This window comes from Manis javanica, chromosome 4 (genome assembly GCF_040802235.1).
Source record: "Manis javanica isolate MJ-LG chromosome 4, MJ_LKY, whole genome shotgun sequence".
Lineage (NCBI taxonomy): Eukaryota > Metazoa > Chordata > Mammalia > Pholidota > Manidae > Manis > Manis javanica.
Window position 1 is genome coordinate 11090363 of NC_133159.1, and position 23554 is coordinate 11113916.

General features: G+C 50.1%; 1 protein-coding gene and 1 long non-coding RNA gene across 9 annotated transcripts in view; one reads left to right on the plus strand and one right to left on the minus strand.

Moving 5' to 3' along the window:
• The window catches only part of KAZN (kazrin, periplakin interacting protein), a 1058126-nt gene extending 1050437 nt beyond the window's left edge, over nt 1-7689 (plus strand). For 5 of the 6 annotated variants that reach the window (XM_073233240.1, XM_073233242.1, XM_073233244.1 and 2 more), the window contains 2 exons: nt 2972-3086; nt 4646-7689. In XM_073233240.1, the coding sequence (XP_073089341.1) occupies nt 2972-3086; nt 4646-4810 (280 nt within the window). In that variant the 3' untranslated portion in view covers nt 4811-7689. Of the gene's footprint in view, nt 1-2971; nt 3087-3168; nt 3280-4645 lie in introns of those variants that run through there. The other variant, XM_073233243.1, reaches the window with a different exon arrangement.
• LOC108401263 (uncharacterized) overlaps nt 1-23554 on the minus strand; it is a 39037-nt gene that overhangs the window by 2212 nt on the left and 13271 nt on the right. Inside the window, exon 4 of one of the 3 annotated variants that reach the window (XR_012130004.1) lies at nt 3107-3181. This is a non-coding gene — a long non-coding RNA (uncharacterized lncRNA). Of the gene's footprint in view, nt 1-3106; nt 3182-10863; nt 11105-22114; nt 22541-23554 lie in introns of those variants that run through there. The other 2 variants (XR_001854110.3, XR_012130003.1) reach the window with 2 other exon arrangements.

Here is a 23554-nt window from a genome sequence, read left to right on the forward strand (position 1 = left end):
ATGAGGTGATGTTTTGTAATATTCTGCATATTTTACAGTATTCTAACATAATAATTCCAGCCTCAAACAGGTATTGGAATGTGAGCCGAGAGATGGGGCACGGGGGTGATTATTGCCCAGAGTGGTGGTCCTGTGTAATGAGGGGTCACAGCAGTGGCTTTGGGGGCTGAATTCTGGCTCCCCTGCCATCATCTGTATGATTTTACACAAGCAATTCACTTGCTCTCTCCTGGTCTCAGTTCCCTCTGCTTGAAATGGGGATAAAGAGCCTCGTGTGACACCAGTCCCACAGTGGCAGCCATTTAATGCCCTCACCAACCCCATCTCATTGGTCTCCACCAAATCCTGGCCTCATTAACCCTTGTTTGCCTGGGTGTGACTTAGTCCTAGGCCGGCAGTGGGCAAAGGCTGATTCTCACCTGAAGACCTTCCTGCTGCTCCCCAGTGCCTTTCCAGTGCCCAACATGTGCCCTCTGTGTTGACTCAGGGACCCACCGAGATGCCCTAATTCTCCAGAATCTTTTCTCATCAAACCTGTCTTTCCAGTGTCCCATTCCCTCCAGATCTGACAGAGTGGCTAGAAATATTTAATAAGCCATCTCAAGCCTTGAAAAACCTTCATCTTGCACTTGGCTCAGTCCCTGAAGAGTTTATGACTTCATAGTTTTAATCCAAGGGAGTAACTGAGGGTGGGGCTTCAGCCCCTGTGGGAAAAACAAGAAGGGACAATATTCTGGCATAGTGGTGGCAGGGGCTGTCCCCATACTCTGTCTGTACCACAGAGGCAGCCACTTTCCGTTCAGGGAATAGCTTCTTAAGACCAGAGCTGCTTACCAGGCCCCAGTGCACAGATGAGGAAACTCAGGCCCAGCAAGGTAATCAGCCGGCACAAGGGCACAGTTACAAGATGGCTGAGCAGGGACTCCAACGAGATCTGCACCCCTTACAGCTGGTGTTGGTCACAGGAAAATATAATCATAACAAGTTTTCATGATATGCCACTCCCGGGTGCTTTGTGTGTATCATTTCATTTAAGGCTTGCAGTGACCTTTATGAGAGAAGCACTTTCATTTAGCACACAACTGCTAAGGGGTCAAGCCAGGCCACTGATGTGAAGCCCCTGGTCCTGCACTACCCCCCAGGGTGGGAAAACACAGTCTAGGTCTTGATCCTAGACGCCCAAGCTCTAGTTCCATCCCTGTGTCTTGTGTTTCCTTTGATGAGTCTCTGGACTTGCAACTCTTCTTCAGTGAAAATAAGACAGTGGGCTCTGGGGGTCCCCCAGGCTCATTCCCCTGCTAGTGTTCTGTGAGTCAGGGGGATGTAATGCCCTTCCTGCAAAACAGCAAACAGCTGGCTGCGTGAACGTGAATTTTTGTGGCTTCTGCAATTAGAACTGCTTCCCCTCCAGACCCAGGAAATCTCATCTCTGGGTGGAGGAGAGAGAGTGGTCATTAACAGAGACCTTATTTCCTGACCCACCACAGAACTCTTTCACGTGGACGCCCCCAACCCCCACGGATCTGAGGACTTAGCTTGATTCTCTACCCAGTCGGCCAGTGTTGTCTCCTGCATGCCATCTCTCCCCTTCCTTGACATTTCCCAACAAAATTTGCCCCAGAAAAAGCAGAGGCAGCTTAAAAGATGTTAGGAGGTTCATTTCTCTTAATGAGTTCACCTCCAGGATGGCCTGAGCTGAGGCTCACAGTTCCCACAAACCAATCTGGCTTCCTGTCAGCCATGGCCATTTCCTTTGTAGTATGTTTTCAATGTTAAAATGGATTATTATTATTATAGCCATTTATTTGGATGTCAGCAAAGCACCAAAGCACTTTTCAGCTAACCCAGGCAAGAACTTCATGAGGTTGGCTCTGTTATGATCCCCGTTTTGCAGCAATAGAAACCAAGCTTTTAGGAAATGAAGTGACTTGCCCAAGGTCATACCGACAGTGAGCAGTAGAGCCGGGGCCCCTATGAAAACCTCTACAAAGATTCTGGACATAAGTTTTTGGTTCTGTAAGGGAGCCTAGGGGGTCTAGGAGGCTCTCTGCTGTAGCCACAGCCAACCCTGTAGGCGAAGAAAAGAAGACTAGAGCCCAAGGGAGACAGTCTCTTTTAGATTTGCCCAAAATCTAAAAGAGAAAGAGGACAGTGGGATGAACAAGTTCAGAACTGGGTCTGGACCAGAATTTTTGCAGCAGTAATGTTCCAGCGTGGGAGTTGGCAAACCTTTTCTATAAAAGGTCAGTGATATCAAATATGTTAGCGCTTGGGAACCATATGGTCTGTGTCAAAAGTATATGACTCAGTCATTAATAGCAAGAAAGCAGCCTTAGAAAACTCGTAGACAAATGGGCGTGGCTGGGTTCCAATAAAAGTTTTATTTACAAAATCAGTCGGCTGGCTGCATTCAGCTCACAAGCTGTAGTTTTCCAAATTCTATTCGAATGGAAGCCTTTGAAGTTTTACACAAAGAAGAACGTAAGCGGCTGGTACAAGCAATAAGTCAGTGGGGAGACACAAATTTCAAGTGCCAAGCAAGGGAAATTTTCCTGATGCTTACATCTAACTAGCTAAAATTTTGGGATTCTCCCATCACGTCTTTGTTTTCCTGATAAGGTTTGCAGTACACCAGAGAGTTAAGAGCAAGACTTTGGAGTGTCAGAAACTTGGGTTCAGATCTTAGCCCTGCTGCTTCCAGCTGTGTAATCCTTGGCAAATTGCTTAATCTCCCTGGGTCCCCTTTTCCTCATGCAAAATGCAGGGATGGCAGCCTTGACCTCTAGGCATGTTGTAAGAACTGAATTTCTTAAGTGCTTAGCACAACAGGAACCCATAGGAGGTATTCAGTAGATTGTAGCAGTTACGGGTGGGTCAGTCATGTCACCAGTGTGAATGTGCATGTCTCTGGGTGGTAGCAGCTGGCTGCTCCCCCTGCCCCCTGCTGACTCGAACTGCTGTCTCTCCCCAGCTCCACAGGCATCCGGGAGGCTGAGCGTTTTGGAACCCCCCCAGGGAGGGCCTCCAGCATCACCAGGGCCGGGAAGGAGGAGAACAGTGCTGGTACCAAGTACAAGGCTGGCCGGGTAAGTCTCACGGAGCTCACCTGTGCGTCCTGCAGCATGGGAAAGGTGTTCTCAGCATCTGGGTTTCTGTTGCCCTCTCCAGCTCCTGTCTTAGCCTGTGGAGGGAAACCGGTGGGCCAGGTCCCAGCTGCGGCCGGGAGAGAGGCCTAGAATGCTGCAGAAGGCCCCCACGAAGCTTGGAGTAGGACCTCGAAACATAGCTCTCACCGGCCTGCATCACTTGGGTGTTTGCATAATGCAGATTCGGGGACCCACCTGGGGCCTCCTGAAGCAAAGGGCCTCTGGGGTGAGAGGGAACCTAGCATGTGGCCAATCTGCCCAGAAAGTTCCAGTGCACCCCAAATTCTGAGAACCACTGACATGGATTTTGAACTCCAGGGACCTGACCAACAGCAGCACTGCTTCCAGTGCCTGAAAACACGTGCAGGCTGGGTGTGGTCACACAGACTCAGCCTGAGACAGATTCCTAAAGGGAAACGTGGACATACAGTTGACAGAGGTCTTCCATTCATTCAGCAGACGTGTTCTGGGTACTAACTGCGTTCCAGGCACCATCCTAAGCATGGGGTATAAGCATGAACAAATTATCCCCTTACTCTTAGCGCTCTCAGTCTAGAACATGCAATCTCATTGGGGGTGATATCAACTGGGGAGCAAAAAGCTTACTCTTTTTATGTACAAAGCACAGATATGCATATGGCACATAAACAGAAACACAGTATATCTATGACATCTCATGGTGGGAGTGTGATTAGGGGAAATGTCTAAAGGCTCTTTTTTAAGGCAGGCAGTAATGAAGGAAAGGTTGAGAAACACTGGTCTGTCAAGAAAGGGAGTCAAGTAAATAAGTGATCACAAAGCACTATCATGACAACTGTAACAGATGTGTGTTCAAAATAGGAGATATTGATTGAGGATGTACTGGTATGATAACAATAGCTATTCTTGGCTGGCACCTTGCTATGTGCTTTATGGATAGATTCTCTACTCTCTGCAACCACTCTTGGAAAAAGGAATCACAATATTTTATAGCTGGAGAAACACTGAGACTCAGAGAAAGCAAGTCACTTGCCCAAGGTCACACAGCTGGATGTGGCAGAGCAGGGCTCCAAAGCCCAGTTTGTGAGTTTCCAAAAGCCCACGTTCTCTCTGCCACACCAGGCGGTGCTAGAATGTTTCTTCTTGGCTTGGAAATGCAGTCACACCTCACGCCCATGCTTAGGCACTCTCACCTCTCCTCCTTATACCCATTCTCCACTCTCCTACTGAGGAGGAAGATAGGAGACTTTGGCAGATAATCAGAAAGACTGGATTTGTCCTCACCCTTGGCAACCAACTGGTTCCTTCCAGTTGGGAGCACAAAGTTCTCTCCTAATTTCAACTCCCAAAATCCTCGAGCAGTAGAATGTTATTGCTAATCAGAGGAACACAGAGAGGTTAGGTAAGTTATTCGAGGTCACACAGCAATTAGAATCGGAGACTCCGCATGTCCCAGATCTGAAAACGTTCCATTTTTTTTTCTCTTCTTCCTGTCTTTGGTCTCATTCCTCCCTTCTCAGCTGCCCCTGGGGAAGATAGGAAGGGGCTTCAGCAGCAAAGACCCTGATTTCCATGATGACTATGGCTCTCTTCAAAATGAAGATTGTGGAGAGGATGACCCCCAGGGCAGGCCAGAGCAGTGCCGCCTGGACGGCTACAATGGCCTGGAGGTCACCAATGTGTAAGAGACTGTTGCTTCTCCAGACCCAGTACAGACGTTCACGGAGGAAGAACAGCCAGATGCCATCGCTGCTGTACATAGCAACCTCAGGCTGAAGGTGCGCCTCTACTCTCGGGCAAAATCCCCTCACATTGCTGCATTTTCAGACAGGAGCAAAGGAACCAAGAGGCCCCAGCCTGCCCGTCTCTGGCGGCCCCTCCACAGTACAGGTGCCGCCTCAAGTGATTGTCGGCTCCTGAGCAGTCCCAGTGGCTCCCAGAGCTTTGAGCTGAGCTGCCAAGGTGGAGGGAGGCCCACAGATCCCCAAACATCCTCCCAGGAAGGGCAGGTGGGCCTCCGGGCTGACACACAGAGACCAGGATGACAGAACTAGAGGCACGCAAAGCCTAAGGCCGACCCAGCCCCACGTGGACCTGCCAGCCAGCCTGGTGGATGTCTTCGCTCCAGCATCTGTGCCCTCCCGTGACAGAGGTTCCAGCTTAGGGCACTGATTGCTCTCTTGGGAGAATGCAACATGGGTAGGTCACTCCCGCCCACCCTAAAAGCCGTGTGTCACATGAGGTGGATGTGTGGAAGAGCTGTCTGCCCCCTCCTCCCAGGAGTGGCTACACAAGGTGGAGGCAGGGGAGTGAGGGGTGCAGGGGTGGGACTTAGCAGCAACATTTCCAGGAAATGCAGACATCCTGTCACTAGGATGAAGGATGTGTGATGACAGGATCAGAGGTCTGTGACAGCAGGACCAAGGGTGAGTGGCTTTGGGAACCGGGAAGTGCTTGTCCCTGTTAACCCTATGAGCCTTCATTGTGATGTCTCTGTCGCCTGAAACATAGGCGTGCTCACAGTGCCCTAATTGAGATGGCTCTTGCAAAGTCATTAAGGGGGTGGAGAGCGTCCCAGACCTTGCCCTGACCCTGCCACTGTTTTGCTGTGTGGCTTCTTCCCAGTGGCCTCCTGTCTCTATGCCTCAGTGTCGTCTGCAAAACTTCCGGTTCCCTCCCGGGAACATTGGGGGGATTAACACTTGCTAATGTCTGTAACACACTTTGCAACCTCTCAGGAGACAGGTGGGAAGTCATGGGATGGGGAGGAGGATGTTTGATTTCCTTGCAACACAGAATGGACATTGAACTGGTCCTCTCTGGCTCTGTTTTGGATGGAGCGATGAGAAAATGGGGTTAAAGAATTAACCTCTCCCGATTAGAGAAAGACGAAATGCATCGAAGGTCTGCTTGCACTTCGATTATCAAAGCGAATAATTTGTTGGAACCACCATGCTCAATTCCACTGAAGCCATTTGCATGGAGAGTCAATGGGAGGTTTGAATTTCTGAGACTCAAAGCAGCTGTCAGCCTTTGCAAGCAGTCAAAGCACATGCTCTTGAACCTGATGAATTGTTTCCCCTCATGGGAAAAGCATAAACTGGGGCCAGATGAACTTGAGAATTACTCTGTCTTTCTCTCCAACTTTGACATAAGCACAGCCTTTCTTTCCAGCAGAGACCAACTGCCCAGCTGGTGGGCAGGTGTATGGTTCCCCTTCATCTGAATGTTTGGCCTCCTGGGGACACATTTCTGATTGCAGGGCCTGAGGGGTGACGCTCTGGTACCTGAGTTGGCTTTGCTGAGGTTCAAAACCCCGTATCTTTACGACATTCAGCCACACACAGGGGCCTGAAGCTGTAGAGCCTACAGCCCAGGGAGGGGAATAAAACCTCCTGGTAACCTACCTAGCAGCACCCAGACTGGGCGACCCAGGACCCCAGCGACTGCCTCTAGGCAAGCAGCGAACCAGGCAGGCTGCTATTCCTGCAGGGTGAGTGGGAATGTCAGGAGGGTGCCCGAACGCTGGCCTGATTATTTGAAACCAGTGTTCACCCAAGTTGTCAGAAATGAAGCTTGCGTTGTTCCCTGATTCTATTCCATTGAGGAACAACGGGCAAGTGGGCAATTGGGGGATCACTGGCATTGCCCAAAACATTTGCAGCATTAGGCCCATGGAGCTGGGGCAATGTGGGCTTGGTCCTTAAAGGCTGACATGGCATGTGAACCTGGAAACATATGAATGTGCTTTTTATGAGAGGTGTTGTCACCTGTGCCCATAGGTGCTGGCCCTTAGAAAGAGGTAGTTGGTACCAGAGTTTGGGAAGAACCAGGGTAGGCAGAGCCACCCCCATATTTCTCCTAGAAGCTGGGGGCCAGAACCACCAGAAGGCACCTTCCCATGAGCTCTTAGCTTTCTGATCCCAGACACCTCTGAAAGGCCCCTTTGCTGTCAGCTGAGCAGAATGTTTCTCCCAGGAATCCATGTGTCAGTGTCACAGTACTCAGACCCCAGGCTGCAGGAGGTAAGGGGAAGCCACATGAAAACCTGGACCTGGTGAAGCCGAGGAGAAGGGGTCTGTTCACAGCCCAGCCAGCACGGAGGGGCCTCAGAGCAGTGCCCCCAAATCCCAAGTTAACGAACAGGCTGGGTCTGGCAGAATGGGAAGATTTGACAAGATGTGACTTCAGTGCTCACTGCAGGGGCACCCAGATCCCTCTACTGCTCCAAACCCAGCTCCCCCTCCCCCTGCCACACCACACGTTCTGCGCCCCGTCACTTCCATGCTTCAAGGCTCCTGGCAGTTGAGTGGCGAGGAAAAGAAACTCCATGGGAAATAGCAGCTTCTGAAGCTAACACTGCCCCCAGCTGTGGGCTGGCGAGGAGGATTTCCTAAGCCCTAACACACAGGGGAGGTTGCAGCTGCAAAGCAAACAAGTTGTCCACGAGCAAAGATGATGTGGCTGACCTTTAGTGGCTGGTCACGGCCCCGAATGTCTTCTCAAGAGTGAATTTTAACACTGTAACAATAAATACTACTGCACAGCGCTGTATTGATCTGTAGCCTTTTTCTATGTGTGTTGTCATTTAATTTTCCCAGCAGAGGAGAGATTAATAACCCGTTTCACAGATGGAGAGACTGGGGTTGGAAAGGAGGAGGGCCCTCTCCAACTCCATAAAGCTAAGAAGTCACATGGCAGGGATTTGAAACCAGCCATCCGCCTGCAAACCCCAGGCTCACCCCCTGCACACCTCCAGCCCCGCCCTACCTTCCAGCAGGGGACTTACCTTACTGGGCAGCATCACTCAGAGTGCAGTTCAGGGGCTCTCTGTCCTGCTGGCAAAGTCTGGGACCTGCTCTGCCTGTCAGGGCTCAGCCTTCTGTCCTGGGACCCCACTGTCAGGAGGGGAACATCTGACAAGTCCCCTCCCTTTGTGTCCTTTGCTCCCCCATCTCACCCCTCCCAGGTTCTGGAATTTCCAGATTGCCAGACTAGATCTGCAGTGGTTGTCTCAGCTCACGCTGTTCTAACAAGATATCAGAGGCTGGGGGCTTAAACGGCAGAGGCTGCCAAGTCCAAGATCAGGGTGCCAGGCTCTCCTCCTGGTGTGCAGGTGGCTGCCCTCTCACTGTGTCCTCACACAGAGGAGGGAGAGAGAGAGGAAGCCAGCTTGCTCCCATCTCTTCTGAGAAGGGCACTAATCCCATCATGAGAGCCGCAGCCCCATGAACTGGGCACCTCCCAAAGGCCCCACTTCCAAATACCTTAGGGGTTAGGGTTTCAACACGCATTTTGGGAGGACACAAACATTCTGCCTAGAGCAGTGGTCACACGGTCTCAGCACAATGCTTCTCAGACATTAACAGGCTCACAATCACCTGGGAGGGGCAGGTGCTTTTGGAATGCAGATGATGGCCTGGGAGGTGGGGCCTGAGATTCAGCCTTTCTACAAAGCTCCCAGTGACGCTGCTGGTCCAGAGACACACTGAGTGTGTAGATCATGGCAGACAGCGGGGCCCTCCTAGCAAATCCCAAGTTGCAGGAGGGAGGGACTGGCCTGTGGGCTCCACCCAGGTGTCCGAGGGCCCTGCTGGAGCCCCACCCCAGTGACCCAGACAGGAACCCAGCCTGACTCCTTGGCTCAATGCAGACGTCAGGCAGGGGGTGAGTACGGGAAGTGTGCACTGAACAGGCAGGATTTGGGAAGAGTCGGAAGACATCGTGAGACAGGCCCAGGCGGGTCAGTTTCTGTAGGCTGACCAAAAATACCATATTTAGTGACTCTGCCTGAGTGCCAGGGTCTGTTCTTGGTGCTGGGATATAGAGCAGAACTTACATAAGGTAGCAAAGGAGGACAAGAAGCTCATCCATGGTGCAGACAGTTGATTTCAGATGGTGAAAGGTATGACAGAGGGAGGGCGTAGAGGACTTTTGAACTGAGACCTGAATTCTGAGAAGAAGCCAGCCCTGCAAAGATCTGGGGCAAGAACATTCCAGGCAGGCCGACTCTGAGCTCAATGCTGAGGATATAATGGCAAGTGAAATCCCACCTGGTCTCTGCCCTTGCATTGCTTACAGTCCAGTGGGGAATATAGACAGGAACCAAGTACTCCTCAAGCAACATGAGAGTGTAATTGCAACCAGTCCTGAGGGTAGAGGTAGCTGGTTGTTGCAGGGGATTTATATGGAGATGGCATATAGGAATTTAATGCAGTCAAGAGAGGCAAGGCCTGGGCGGAGGGGAGTTCAGCAGAGGGAAGAGGGTGTTAGACCACAGAGACTGTGCAAAGATCCTGTGGCAGGAGGGCTAGAGTAAGTGGGACTGAAAAAGTAGACTTTTCCATGTGGCTGGAAAGAAGGGAGAAAAAGGCTCATGTCCTGAGGGTGCCGAAGGGGCATCAGACAGTGGCAGCCCTCTGCTGGGCCTTGGCCCACGCCCAGGGCACCTGATCTGGTACCTGTCCACTGTGTCATTCCTAATATAATCAGTGCTTCCTAAGTGACACAACTGGACATGAAGTCCCACGTTCTGCGAATGGGACTTTTCCCCTTTGCTCTGGCTCATGGCTAACCTGGGTTCCCCAGCCCACAGAATGATGCACTGGGATTCATCATACCTGCTTCCTGGGTCAGTGCCCCACAGCACAGGCAGCCCTGGCACTTAGGGCAGGTGTGTGGGGAAGGCCCTGGCCCTGTGCAGAAGTGGAGCCCAGTGCAGGGCTGAGATGAGGGGCTGGGTCTCCCTGAGGATCCCCAAGCTTCACCACACCTCCCAGAGGAGGGGGCTGAGTTGTAATAAGTAGCCACTAAGATTTTGTTTGTGTGTTTGTTCAAAATGCTCACTGTATGCTAAGGGATTTGCACAAGTAACTCATTTAATCCTAAAGCCATCCTAAGAGGCATGTACTATTACTAATTCCATTTTACTGATGAGAAAATAGATATGGAGAGTGGAGGGCCTCTCCCGGGGCCTCCCAGGTAAGCCTGTCTGCACACACCGGGTTCTGTCTGGCCCTGCCTCCAGCTGTCTCTGCAATGCGGGCCCACTTCCCAGAGCGCCTCAGCAGAGCACAGATGGATTCATTCATCTCAGGATCAGTGTTAGCACTTGACTAATCCCCTCATAATCCCACCCCCCAACTTCTCTCCAGCCACGACGGCTCTCCACTCAACTTCCAGACCATCACCTGGGCCTCCACTGAAACTTTCAGCTTTGCATGAGGGTTATTTGCATGGGGCCCACGACAGTACTTTATTCCCTAGTACAGCATCCAGCACGCACTCCTCGTTTGTTAAACAAATGACTAAATTGAAGAACAAAAAAATAAAAATTCACAGAGCACCACCCACACCATGCAAGACGCTGCATGGCTGTGCTGTCTGGCAGCAGCCACTGGCTTCGTGCGGCTTTTTTAATTATTAATTAATTAAAATGAAATAGAATGTAAAATTCCATTCCTCAGTCACATCTGCACATTTCAAGTGTCCCAGGATCTTTGCACAGTCTCTGTGGTCTAACATCCTCTTCCTCTGCTGAACTCCCCTTCACCCAGGCCCTGCCTCTCTTGACTGCATTAAATCCCCGTATGATATCTCCATATAAATCCCCACCAACAACCAGTTTTATTAGACAACTCTGCTACTTGCGCCCAGAGGGAATTTAGTTGCTCTAGAAGCTTATGACTTGGCAAAGGAAAAAAAAATAATAAAGCCACTAAAAAACACAACCAGAAGAAAGAAAAGATTCTAGGGCAGGTGGGATTTCTGCATTGGCCAATGACAGTGATAAAAACTCAGTTCAAACACTGGTTTAAAAATAAAAAGGAATGTATTGGCTCATGTGAAGAACAGTCCAGAACTCTGGCTGGCTTTGGACGAGCTGGATGCAAACAGCAGTTTCAGGATCTTTGCCTTTCTTCATCTCTTGGCTTTGTTTTCCTCTATAGTGGGTTCGTTCTCGGACAGGCTGTCCCCAGCTGTTGGCAAAATGGCCATGAGACACACGACCTCCCACGAGGTTAGCAACCTCCACCTGAGAGACAGGCTCTGATCTGGAAAGAGCAAAGCCTAGCAAAGTCTCGGGGTGGGATCTTACTGGCTCAGTCAGATAGGGCTGCAAGCCCCCCAGGGGTTGGGGTCATGCACATACGGGTAAGAGAACCCTCTGGCTCTTAGGGCACTGTGGCAGTGGGATCCTTTAATGTGGCCCAATGGGTTTCTTCTTTGCTGATAGATGCTCCCTCTCCCTAGATGTGCCCTGGGAGAAAAGCCCCCTGATACTCAGAGAGGGAAAGAAACTTGAGTCCAGGTACCTAGCAGCTCACAGAAGCACCACAAACAGAATGGAGGATTCAGGGGCATTCGACACAGAGGTCAGACCTAATAACAGCCAGCGTTGGCTGGACACCTGCCCTGTCCTTTCCAGCATGGCTTCTCAACCTCGGCACTGTTGACATTCTGGACCCACTTTGTCGGGGGCTGTCCGGGACGTGTAGCAGCATCCCTGGCCTCTACTCCCTGGGTGCCACTATCACCCTCCTCCAGTCATGACAACCCCAAAATTTCTCTGGACATTGCCAAGTGTCCCTTGGGCAGAAGAAATCGTCCCCAGATTAAGAATCACAGCTATACATGTTTTTGCCCATTTAATGCCCCAGCAACCCCTTCTGGTAGGTATTGTCTTTCTCTCCTAACACAAGGGAGGCTGAGGCACAGAAAGCTCGCATAGATTAACAGGGCCTGGGGCTTGTGAGTGGGAGTCCGGATCTTGCCTGCTGGTAGACTGGCTCCCTGTGGAGTCTGGGTGCCCACCTACTCGTCTAAGGCTGGCCAGCCACACCCAGCTGTTAATGGTGAAAGATTCCTGAAGCCAGATGTGCCCAGGGCAGAAGAGATTTGCTCGTTGTGAAGTCCAGCACTACTGGAAGCCGGGTCCACTCCTTCCACCTGGCAGCCAGCCGCTCTGTAAATTACAGGTTTAACGCGCAAAGGCAGATCCTGACTTAAAACACGGTAGTAATTTAGGGAGGAGAGCAGTCTGGTAGAGTGAGTACTTATAATAGCTAATCTCACGCTACACCTCCATCATCCCCATTTTATTTTATTTTTTAAAGTAACAAGCAGGAAGTTTTGGACAATTGCCTAGATCCTCACAGCAAATCTGTGGATGGAGCCGGAGGGCAGCTGATGCACCCGCCCACCTGACTCTGCTAATCATGCTGTAAGTCGGAGACCGGGCAGGGGCTGACTGTCCCCTGGAGACCTGGTCACAGACACAGGCTGTGTGGCCTGGGGCCAATTCCTTTCCCTATCTGGGCCTCAGCATCTCTGCTGAGCAGCTTTCCCCTCTTCTGCAGGTCTTGGGGGATTGCTCCACCCTCACTTCCCATAGTTCTTAGGGATGGGACTCTGCCCCCTCTATTGCCCCCACTGCCTCCCTCCCTCCCCACTACCATGCCCCCACTCCCACCTTCAGGGAGGTCACATGTTCCTCGCTAGACCAATCCTGATTCTGCAGCCCCTTGGCCATGGCAAATGGTCCCAGGAATGGGCACTGAGATCTGAGAAGGGAAAATCAGCACCCTTGCCTAGGCGGTTCAGCATGGCGAACGGAAGGTCAGCCCTCACTTCCCTTCTGGATCTGGAGCTCTAAGACGTGCCTCACAGTTGCAGGCTGCCGTGTCCAGCCCACAAGGAGAGGAGGCCCGTGTGAGTGGGGCCAACCTACGAGGTGGGGCTTACAGAACAGACATTTAGTATCTCACAGTGCTAGAGGCCAGAAAGCCAAGATCAAATGGACAAACAGAAGCATAACCTGAAAGCAGGTGTGTGGGGGAAGAAAACCAAAAAGTCCAGGGAAATGTCTGCAGGAGATGCGTGCTCGGTGGGCAAGGGGCCAAAAGGGCAGGCCTGTTCCCTCCTTCCCTCTCTGGAACCATCTGTGGCTGTGGTTTCATGGCCACTTAACCCAGTGAACTCCAGCGTTGAGGTCACTGGCGGCTTTGGACTCATGAAAGATGGCACCACCCTCCAGGATCCACGAGAGTGTGGGAGCCGTGGGGTGCACTCTACATTCAGGGAAGGTGACCTGCAGTTCATAAACCCAACAGAAAGTTCCTCCGAGGCAGGTTCCCCCAGACTGCCTGGACACTTTCTGCCATATCTGCAAACCTGATCTGTGATTATTGATTCCATGTCCTCGTCTGTTCCGGCTGCTATAGCAAAGCACCATAGACTGGGGGCTCATAAACAACAGGCACTTATTCCTCACAGCTCTGGAGGTTGCAAGGGTGAGATCAGGCTGTGCACACAGTCAGGTGCTGGCGAGGGCCCCCTTCTGGGTTGCAGATGGCCATCTCATTAGATCCTCACATGGTGGACGGGGCCAGGGTGCTCTGAGGGGTCTCTTTGATAAGGACATTTATCCTGTTCTCGAGGGTTCCTTCCTCATGATCCAGTCACCTCCCAAAGACCTCATCTCCAAATACTGTCACAGTGGAGATTAGGGACAATGTATGAACTGGGGGGATATAAACATTCAGTCCTTAACACTTCATATCTGTATTTTAAATGTCAGGCTCAGACCTGATAATTGCTACCCACTTCTGTAAAACCACAGGCCTAAGATACTGGTTTTACTTTTTTTCTAATACATAAACATACATACATACATGGGTACAAATACATACATATATGTACAAAGTATATGTACAAATATATGTTGAGTATATATTTATATGAGTATATAAATAGCTATTGCAGCGAATGCTTGTCTGTGTAGTCCCCATTAAAGCCAAGCTGGGAACCGCTGTCTTCTGGCACAGAGTTCTCATTCAGCCACCTGCTATGACAGCAAGCTCACTACCCCAAGTCAATCTACACCCTTCCTAGTTCCAGGGATTCAAAGGTGTTTGCTCACACAAATTGCCCCCTGATCCCCATCCCTTCTTGCACCCTGGAGCCTGGCCTGGTATTTTTAAAGCAGGGCACATGCCTTGCTCACCAAACACCTCTTCTCCCCAGTTACAGGCCCTTATGCCTTCTCCAGGTCCCCAGCTCTTCCATCTCCTCCTCCTCTAGACATTCCATTCACAAATATGTCACTAAAATCAGACACAGTACCCACCCCCCAACAGAGCTGGGCAGTGGGACTGTTAATACAAGACCTACTTCCTAAGGGCCAGGTGCTCTGCTAAGTACTTACACCTGATCTCACTGAGTCCTCGCAACAACACTGACAGACAGGTACCCTTATAGCCACTTTACAGAAGCAGAAAGACGTTCAGACATTGGCCCAAGGTCAAACAATTGGTAGTAGAAAAAGCAGGGTGTGAACCCAGATATTAATCACTATATTATATCCTCCTCTATCCTGGGCTTTAGGCTTCTAGAATATGACCAAATACAACATCAGCTTTTAAAAAAAAATCCACATCCTACAGTCTTATTTAACTTGTGGGAAACTGAGTCAGTAGTATTCAAGTCAAGTTGTCCATGGAGTTACTGGAGAAATCTCGATAGGAATTCAGATTTCCAAATCCTTTCCCAAACCTAGTAAATTAGAGTTGGAAGGTAAGGCCTGAGAATCTACATTCTAAAGCTAAACTGAAGATTTTCAGGCCTCAGAGTTTCTGATGCAATAGATGTAGGGTGGGGCTTGAGCATCTGTATTTTTTAAAACCTCCTTGGGTGATTCTGCAGCACAGCCAGGTCTTGGGACCACTACGGTGGAATAACCAACTCTCTCGGGCAGACAGTTCTTGAGCCTTCACTGCGCCCAGTCCCACCACTGGCCACTAGATGGCGAGATGATACATCCCTCGCCAGCCCAGCCGAGCCCAGCTCAGCCTTGGAGGGAGCACATCAGCCCAGACCACTCAGCCATCTTGGCCCACTAGGACAGCTTTGCGTGGGCAGGTGACCCTTATGATCCTGGCTGTTCAAAAAGTGTGGCTCCTGATGAAGAAATGTGTTTGTTTCTCCTCCCACAGAAGGTAAGAAACACATCTTTAGTGGGACAGGCAAAATTTGGAAGCTGACATGAGGACAAATGGGAATAAGCCAGATGCCCTCCCCGCCAGGAGGCCAGGATCCGAGCCCAGCACAGTGCCCCAGGGTGACAGGCTGCCTGATGGGAGGCGAGCTGAGAGCCAGGGCTGATGCCAGCTGTGAGGCTTTCCTCTGTTGACACGGCTCCAACATGAGGCGCTGGCTATTTCTTCTGAGGAGTCCTGGGGAAGGGGGTGGGTAGCTGCCAGGAGCGGGACCTGCCGAGAAGCAGCTAGAGGCAGCAGGGTATTTTCACGAGCCCTCGTTCCCAGGCAGAGAGGGCCATGAAAACAGCCCAGAGGGACCACGTGGGCAGCCCCGAGGGTGTCAGACACGCAGGTGGGGCCCCTGAAGAACGGCCATAAACCTCACCTTGTCCTGCCCCTCCTCACGTTCCTAGAGGACAAATGATCCTTCCTGCTGGCCCCTGGGCATGCCAAGGAGGGCCTCTCACACTGGGTGCCAGGTTGCCACAGGGATAATCAGGCAGCCAGGTGTTGGGTGCGGTGGGTGAGGAGGGGAGACCCTCATGGCAAATGAAAACAGACACATGAAGGAATCTGCGGCGCGGGCAGGTTCACGGGCCCCCAGCAACGCCCACATCCTAATTCCCAGAAACTGTAAGCTTGTTACCCAGGTTGCTAATCAGGTGACATTAAAACAGGGAGATACTATTTGGGGATTGTCCAGTGTGATCACAAGGGGGCTTACAAACAGGAGAGGAGGGTGGACGGAGATGTGACTGTGGAGGAAGGTCAGCCCCCTCCCCGCCACGTAAGGGCCAGGAGCCAAGGAATGCGGGCAGCCCCAGGGGCTGGAAAAGGCCAGGAAACTGATTCTCCCCTGGAGGCTCCAGAAGGATGTAGCCCTGCCCACACCTTGAAACCCCCTGGGTGGGCGGCACATCCAGGCCCATCACACCTGGTCCTCGGCTCAGCCCCAAGACAGCAGGTGAAAGAAACAGCCTCATTTTAAGAAGAGGCTCTGAGAAGGTAATAGATGAGTTTCACGTTGCCGACTAAGAAGAAAACCAGCAATTAACTTGGTCTGGCCACACTCCAGAGTCATGTTCTTTCTAATGCCCCTGATCTCAGAGTGGTGTGCCCCCTACGGCGGGCCGCGCCTAAATGACTCCCAATGGCCCCGCCTCCTGGTGTTCCTGTGCTGGCGAAATCCCCTCCCCCTGAGTGTGACTTGCTTCAAGGAATAGAATCCAGCAACAGCGACGGATGTCACTCCTAGATTACAGCCTAGGAACAGGTGATCCACACTCATCCTCGACAGGTATTCTAACAGGCCACTTACGTCAGGCCTGCCTCCCCTGCCAGCCAGCCACACCCAGGAACCCAGCCAAGGGGAAAGGGGTTCACGGCCCAGAGACCTGCCTTCACGGTTGGTCCCACCGCTTCCTACTGACATGACCTTGGCCCAGATGGTGACCCAGTCTCAGTCACCTCATCTGGAAAAGGGGCATGAGAATGGTCGTTCCTCTCTCCCACCGGGTTATCGAGGATGAGAATCCAGGAAAAGAGTATCACCAGGGGCAAAGTCCTCCAAACACCACTCGCTGTCATATAATAGTCGTAGCTGAGCTCATAAACCGGTGCACCGGATCGCAGAACGGGAAGTGCTTCTAGCTGGGAGGGACAGGTGGGCGGGGGGGGGGGGAGGGGAGAAACAGCATGGGGATTCTATCTGGAATGAAAGTAAACCACGCTATGAAGTTCACATTTTCATTCATCAAACACCATCAAATGTCTTCTTCAGGTGGGTGCCTAAGCTGGCCTCCAGCGATAAGGAAATGAAGGAGGCATGGTCCCTCTCCAACTTGGGCTTGCATTCTACTAAAAGAAGGCATGTAAACAAATTAACTCCCTAATGAGTTACAGGAGCTCTTACAAAGCACCCGAGGCACACAAAAGAGGGGTGTCCTGGCCTCCTGGGGCTCTCCAGTGTGCCTCACTTGTGTGCATGGGGTAACAAAACAGCTGCCCTCCTGAACCCCAGCTAGAGAAAACTGTAGGAACAAGGAGAGGGGTGTCAGAGCAGAGCAGAAAGGGCTCTGTACCAGCAGTCAGAGGACATGAGTTCGGGTCCAGCACTGCCTCTGATTTGCCGTGTGATCCTGTGCACAGAAGCCACACCCTACACCGATCTCAGCTTCTTACTCAGAAATGAAAGAGTCTGGACAATGCAGCCCTTGCAGCCTTGACAATGGGAATTCTAGAAAAGATGGTGATGGTATGATTAGGGCACTCCATTCAACAGCCCCTGAACTTGGTGTCTCAGCTGGACTGCATTCCCCAGGGAGGCAGTGGTGGGGGTAAGGCAGCCCCAGGCCCCCCCTCCAGCCCTGGGCCTTTGCACAGAGGCGTCTACCCTTCAGAGGTTGATCCCCAATGGCCCCGTGGCTCTTCTTAAGAAGTGGTAACCTTGATGTTGTTTATACCACACAGCATGTGGGGCTGCTGGGCTATGTAGCACAGCAGAGTGGACAGAAATGACCTGGGTCTGATTGCCACCTTGGGCTCGGCTGAGGATGCACAGTCAGGCCATGGATTGCCGGCTCTATTATGCATGTCAACCATTTGGGATTGTGATTATCAGGACCACCTCCACTCCCTGCCACCTGCCACCTGTGCTTGTCACACACCACCCATTTGCTGTACTAATATTATTCTGGTTCAAGAAATAATACAGACTTGGAATACAGGAAATGGGAAATAAAAGGAAAAACATACTGGCTGTCCAAAATATATGGATTAAGAGGGAGACATGAATATTTTTCTAACGACAGAAATTCTATGAACTCTGGGATCAGTTTTTATTTGCTCCTATCTATAATCATAAGTTTTATAAGTGAAAAGTTATTCATGTTTTTCCAGTACGTTCTGTAATTACTCATATGACTTGAACAGATATTTGTGAGCTAGCTGGGAAAACCACCTTGGTTTTAATAACACTGTTGCCCTAAGAAGATTATTTTGATTCCCAGTCACACACCTATCAGGGAACCTTTGGAATGTAACTGGCTCTTTAGGTGTGAACTGGCCAGCTCCATAAAGCTTTCTTGAACAGAAAATCAGGAACGTTCAGGGCACAACAGTCACTGGTAATGCCATTGAGTAAATAAGGACAGAAAAACTTTTTCTCCCCCAGGCAGCCATCCTGTTAAAGAAGCTCCAGGGCCGTAGATCTCCACCTGGGAGGGGAGAAATAATTCTCAAGTCAATGCAAGGGGCAAGGTCTAATTTAAGACCTTCCAGGGAAGAAAGATACTACTAATTTCACAGGAAAATGAGACTCAAGTGGTTAAACCAGGGTCCTTCTAAAGAGGTGAGGGCAATTTAAAGAGTCATAGACTCAGAAAAGGGACCTTGGATTAAGTTCCCACAGCAGGGTGGTGAAAGGGTCCTGAGATATTCATCCTGCCAGGCTCAGTAGGCCAGTAGGCATACCCATGCTAATCACCTCTGCCAAGAGAAGCCTTATCTGTGGATCCCAAGATGCCAAGCTATGAAGGAAAGCAGAACCCTCAAGCTTTAATGAGAGTAGGAAACACCTGGATGGCTATTAAAACTACAGATGCACCAGCCTAGACACGCTGAACTAGCTAAGTGGTTCTTAGTCCTAGAGGCCAGGCATGGTAGAAACACCTGGAGAGTTTCTTTAAACCCTAGTGTTAGGGTCCTACCCCCAGAGATTCCTATTCAATTGGTCTAAGGCGGGACCCATAATTACTCTTCAAAAGGTGATCTAACACACGGCTGAGACTGAACACAGATTTTTTTAATCTGAACTCCTACCCATCCAACCTTCCCAAGACACCTTGACAGGTGTATCTAGCCTTCTTCCCAGACATCCTCACTCCTTCTTGCTGCTGAGACCAAAGCAAGTTCTATGTAAACACTAGCTACTGTTATTATTGTTATGTTATTATAATTATTGCAACTATCATTGTGTTTGGTCATAGATGCAAGTTCAGCTCTCCTGTCCCTGTATCCCAAGTGCCAGGACCCTCTGGTTTGGGTGGAGCTAAGCTAAGCCAATCAGAGTAGCAGTGTTCGCTTCCCTACCTGCCTGTCTGTGGTTGGTTCAGCGATGAGCATGTGACCAAATCAGAGCCAAAAAGACCCCATTCTAAGTCTTATACTGAAATTGTTGACTCAGAGAATCATACTCCTTTCTACCCTTGTATCTGGGAAGATGTCATCCTAGGGCAGCCAGAGCCACCAGGATGAGAGAGAGGCTGCCTGAAAAGACAGCAGCACAGAAAGAAGTAAAGCCAAGAGATGGAGAGAGACCTTAGGTGACACCATTTGAAGCCCTGGATCCAGCCATACCTGAAGCTTGAAGTCCTGCTTTACATTCCCTTTTCCACTTAAGTCGATTTGAGATTGGTTTTCTTTGACTTGCAAATGACAAAGACATCCTATTACATTAACACCCAAGCTCACTCTGCACGGTACCCATACTGGCTACCAGAATGGGAAAAGGGTGTCTGCTCCTCCTGGTGACTAAGGCATTCCTACCTGGTTACAAGTTTCCCAAGTGTCCACCAGCTTCCTGGCTATACTTATTCTTCATCGCTGTGCTCTGCTCACATGTCAGGACACCTCTAGGTCATTGAATTAGGGTGACCAACTGTCCTAATTTGCCTAGCACTGAGGGAGCTCCCAGGATGGGGAACTTTCAAAACTTAGTCCCCACCAATCAGGGTGGGTGGTCACCCTATTTGGCCTGCATATGGATTGGAACCAGAAACTGCTGGAACTTCTGGACACTGGGCTCCAAGAGCAACCCACAACCCACACATCTCGGGCTGCCCCCCACCAGAGGGCTGACATACTCCAGTGGGAGGGGAAACAGCACCTGCTCCGGCCAGGCAATGCCCAGCAAAGCTGGAGATGGACACCTCCAAGAGAGTGGGCACAGTACAAACAGTACCCAAGTGCATCCTTCCCACTCCTCCCGAGGTAATCCATTTTCTAGCTGGAAAACCTAACGTGGGAAAAATAACAAGATCATGTGTATAAAGATCTTAGCACAGTACTTGATGAGCCCTAAAGAAAGATGGTAGCTGATGCCCCTGCTCAAAACAATGGCTGATTACCTGTTTTCCCCATAAGCACTAATTTTATGGTGCCTCTTATATGCCAGGCCTTATTATAAGTACTGGAATGATATTAACTCACTTAATCTTCACAACAACCTCAGGAGAGAAGTATTACCGTTATCCCCATTTTACAGGAGAGGAAACCCCAAAATCTGCCTGCTTCATGGAGAATGAATTGTTGGCCCCTATTCTGGAGTCAGCCTCCCCTTCAGTCCTAATGATTATTTATTCATTCAACAAGCATTTAATTGAGCACCTGTTAGGGGCCAGGCACTGTTCCAGGCTCCAGGGATATTGCACTGAGTGGGATAGTCCCTGATGTCCTGGGGCTTACATTTTAGTGGAAAGGACAACAGTAAAGAAGGAAATCAATAGCAGAAACGAGCTCAACTTGTTTTTTGTAAAAGGAATTTATTGGAAGTGCCTCTTAGGTCCTCACTGAATGAATGGACCTGCTCAGAATTCAGATCCGGGGAGGGAGCATATGATTGACTGAGCCTGGGTCATGTGCCTGTCAGTCATGTGACTTCCAGAGCTCCTGATTTCCTTCCTCTTTATCAGACTGTCTCCAGAGGAACTGAGGAAATTCCCCCAAAAGGACATCAGAAGGGTTAGGTAGCCAGAAAAAAACCCTCAAACATTTAAAGATACAACATTCTATGGGGATCTGGCCTATCTGAACTGAAACCCCTTGTTCTTCCTCTGGGACTTGGTTCCAGTCGAACTGTATGATTGTAGAGCCGAAAACTAAGATAACCCAACTATACAAGTGGCCAAACCCGTCACGTGTAGAAGCAGCAGGATCCAGCCAGAGAAACAATCAGTAGGAGACATAAATCACGAGATTTGTTGCAAGGAACGGTGGGGGCCTGACGAGGCAAGTCCAAAATCTGCAGGGCAGGCCATCAGGAAGGCAGGGGATGAAGCAGCTGTCCACAGACTCCACAGGTAGAGATTCTGCTTCCGGGAAGCCTCAGCTGTGCAGTAAGGCCTTTCAAGTGATTAGATTCGCCCCACCCAGATCATCTAGGATACTCTACTTAAAGTCAATCATTACAGACTTTGATTATATCTATAAAATGCTTTTGCAGCAGCACCTAAATTAGCATTAGGTAGAATAACTGTGGGGGATGGAGCTGGCCAAGTTGACACTAAGACCAACTGTCACACAGAAGTGACCACACTAAGGCTCTGAAAAGATGTAGCATGCTCAGGGTTGACTGGCAAAAAAAAGGAAAATTTAATGCCCAATTAAATTAGAATTTCAGATAAACAATAAAGAGGAGATGGAGGAAAGAAGAGAGAAAACATCCCTTAAAAGCTTTCATACATATTATATAGAGAGAGATAAAACATACAGTTGACCCTTGAACAATGTGGGAGTTAGGGGTGCTGACCTAACCCCCATGCAGTTGAAAATCTGCCACGTAACTTTTGACTCCCCCAAAACATAACAACTAATAGCCTATGTTGACCAGAAGCCTTACAGGAAGCTTTACTGATAACATAAATACATATTTTGTATGTCATATGTATTGTCCACTCTAGTCCTACAGTAAAGTAAGCTAGAGAAAAGAAAATGTTTTTTTCAAATTGTTGCAAATCTCCAAAAAGTTTTCCAATATACTTATTGAAAATAATCTGCATAAAAGTGGACCTGTACAGTTCAACCCCGTGTGTTCAAGGGTCAGTTGTATACACATACGTGCCATGGAAGGCACATGCTGTCGCCTCACACTCCGTTGGTCACACAGGGCCCACCCTAAGCAGTGTGGGAGGGGAATGCCCCAAGGCATTAAGAGTAGGAAGTAGGGGTCCCCCAGCCATCTCAAGAGACTCTGCCACACTTCCCTACCACTCTGTCCCTCTAGATACTAAGCCTGGTACTTAAGGAACAGACAGTAAATGAGAGCAACTCACTCCCTGCTCTTGAAATGCCTTACAGAGTAAGGCAAGGGACCACCAATAAGTAAACAAATAAATAAATCATCACAATTTGTGGTGTTAAGCAGAAAGCAGAGAAAACCTGGGGTGACTGATTTGCAGTAGGGAGGTGACATGTGAGGGGGCATCTGAACAGTGAGGAAGAGAACCACTCAAGGAGCAGGATCAACAGTAAGTACAAAGGCCTGGAGGTGGAAAGGCTTGGAAGGTCAAGTGGGGCTGGAGCAGAGTCAAGGACCACCGGGTGGGATCGTGCAGGTGTTCGCAGGTCTGATGAACAGTTAAAGCTTTATCAAAATGCCTCCTGGAGAAAAGAGAAAGCGGAGGAGCAGATAAAGGGACAGGTGAACCAAAGTGACCTCCCTTGCCCTGGACACACACACACACATGCTAACATGCTCACACATTTACTCAATTGATGGGCTCAGTCCTGTGTTGGAGGAGGACTTTCTCTGGCTGATTTGGGGAAGGGAGCCTCAAGGAGGGTTCTAGAAGGAGAAAGACCTTGCACCTGAAACTCAATGGCCCACTTTGCTGAGCACATCTGCTTTGCATGTAAGGTGGCCCTTCATGCTAGGAAGTCCTGCCTTCAGAACACCACCAGGGCATGTCTCCCTCTACTGTCTCCTCCTGGCCGAGCCCCGTCCTCTGTCACTGGGTTATTGTCACGGCCTCTTAAACGGCCTCACTGATTCTGTCCTTGTCCCTGTTCATTCTCCATGCAGCAGCTGGCTCCTCTTAGAAAGACTGGGTCAGGTCTCTGGTCTCCGCATATCTGAGTCCAGGCCAAAGTCCCTGCGGTAACCGGTGTGGCCTTGCAGATACCCTCCCCTCCCCTATCCAGCCAAATCTTCCTTCTCATTGTCCCCCAGACACCCCAGGCAGGCTCTTGGTTCAGGGCCATGGGGCTTACAGATCTTCTGCGCAGAACCCTCTCCCCATCCCATCGCCCCCACCCCTCTCCACAACACTTCTTCAGCTCCTTCAGGGCTTCTCTGTCACTTTCTCTGATCACTCTTCAAAAATCCAGGCCCCCCCATCTCCAAAGCCTCCAACACTTCCCATCCTCCCTCCTGTTTTGTTCTATTCTATAGAACTTACCTTTATCCAACTTATTCCACTTTACTTAAGGGTTTATTGGCCTTCTTCCCTGAGAGAATGCAGGTTATAGGAGGGTAGGCATGCTAATCTGCTTGATGCCAGCTGTAACCCAGAGACGGGAACAGGACCGGGCACATAGTAGGTGAACAATACAGTTTATTTATTGAATGTTGAACAGAGTAAATGTAGAATCGCATGTCCAATAGAAAGATGATTC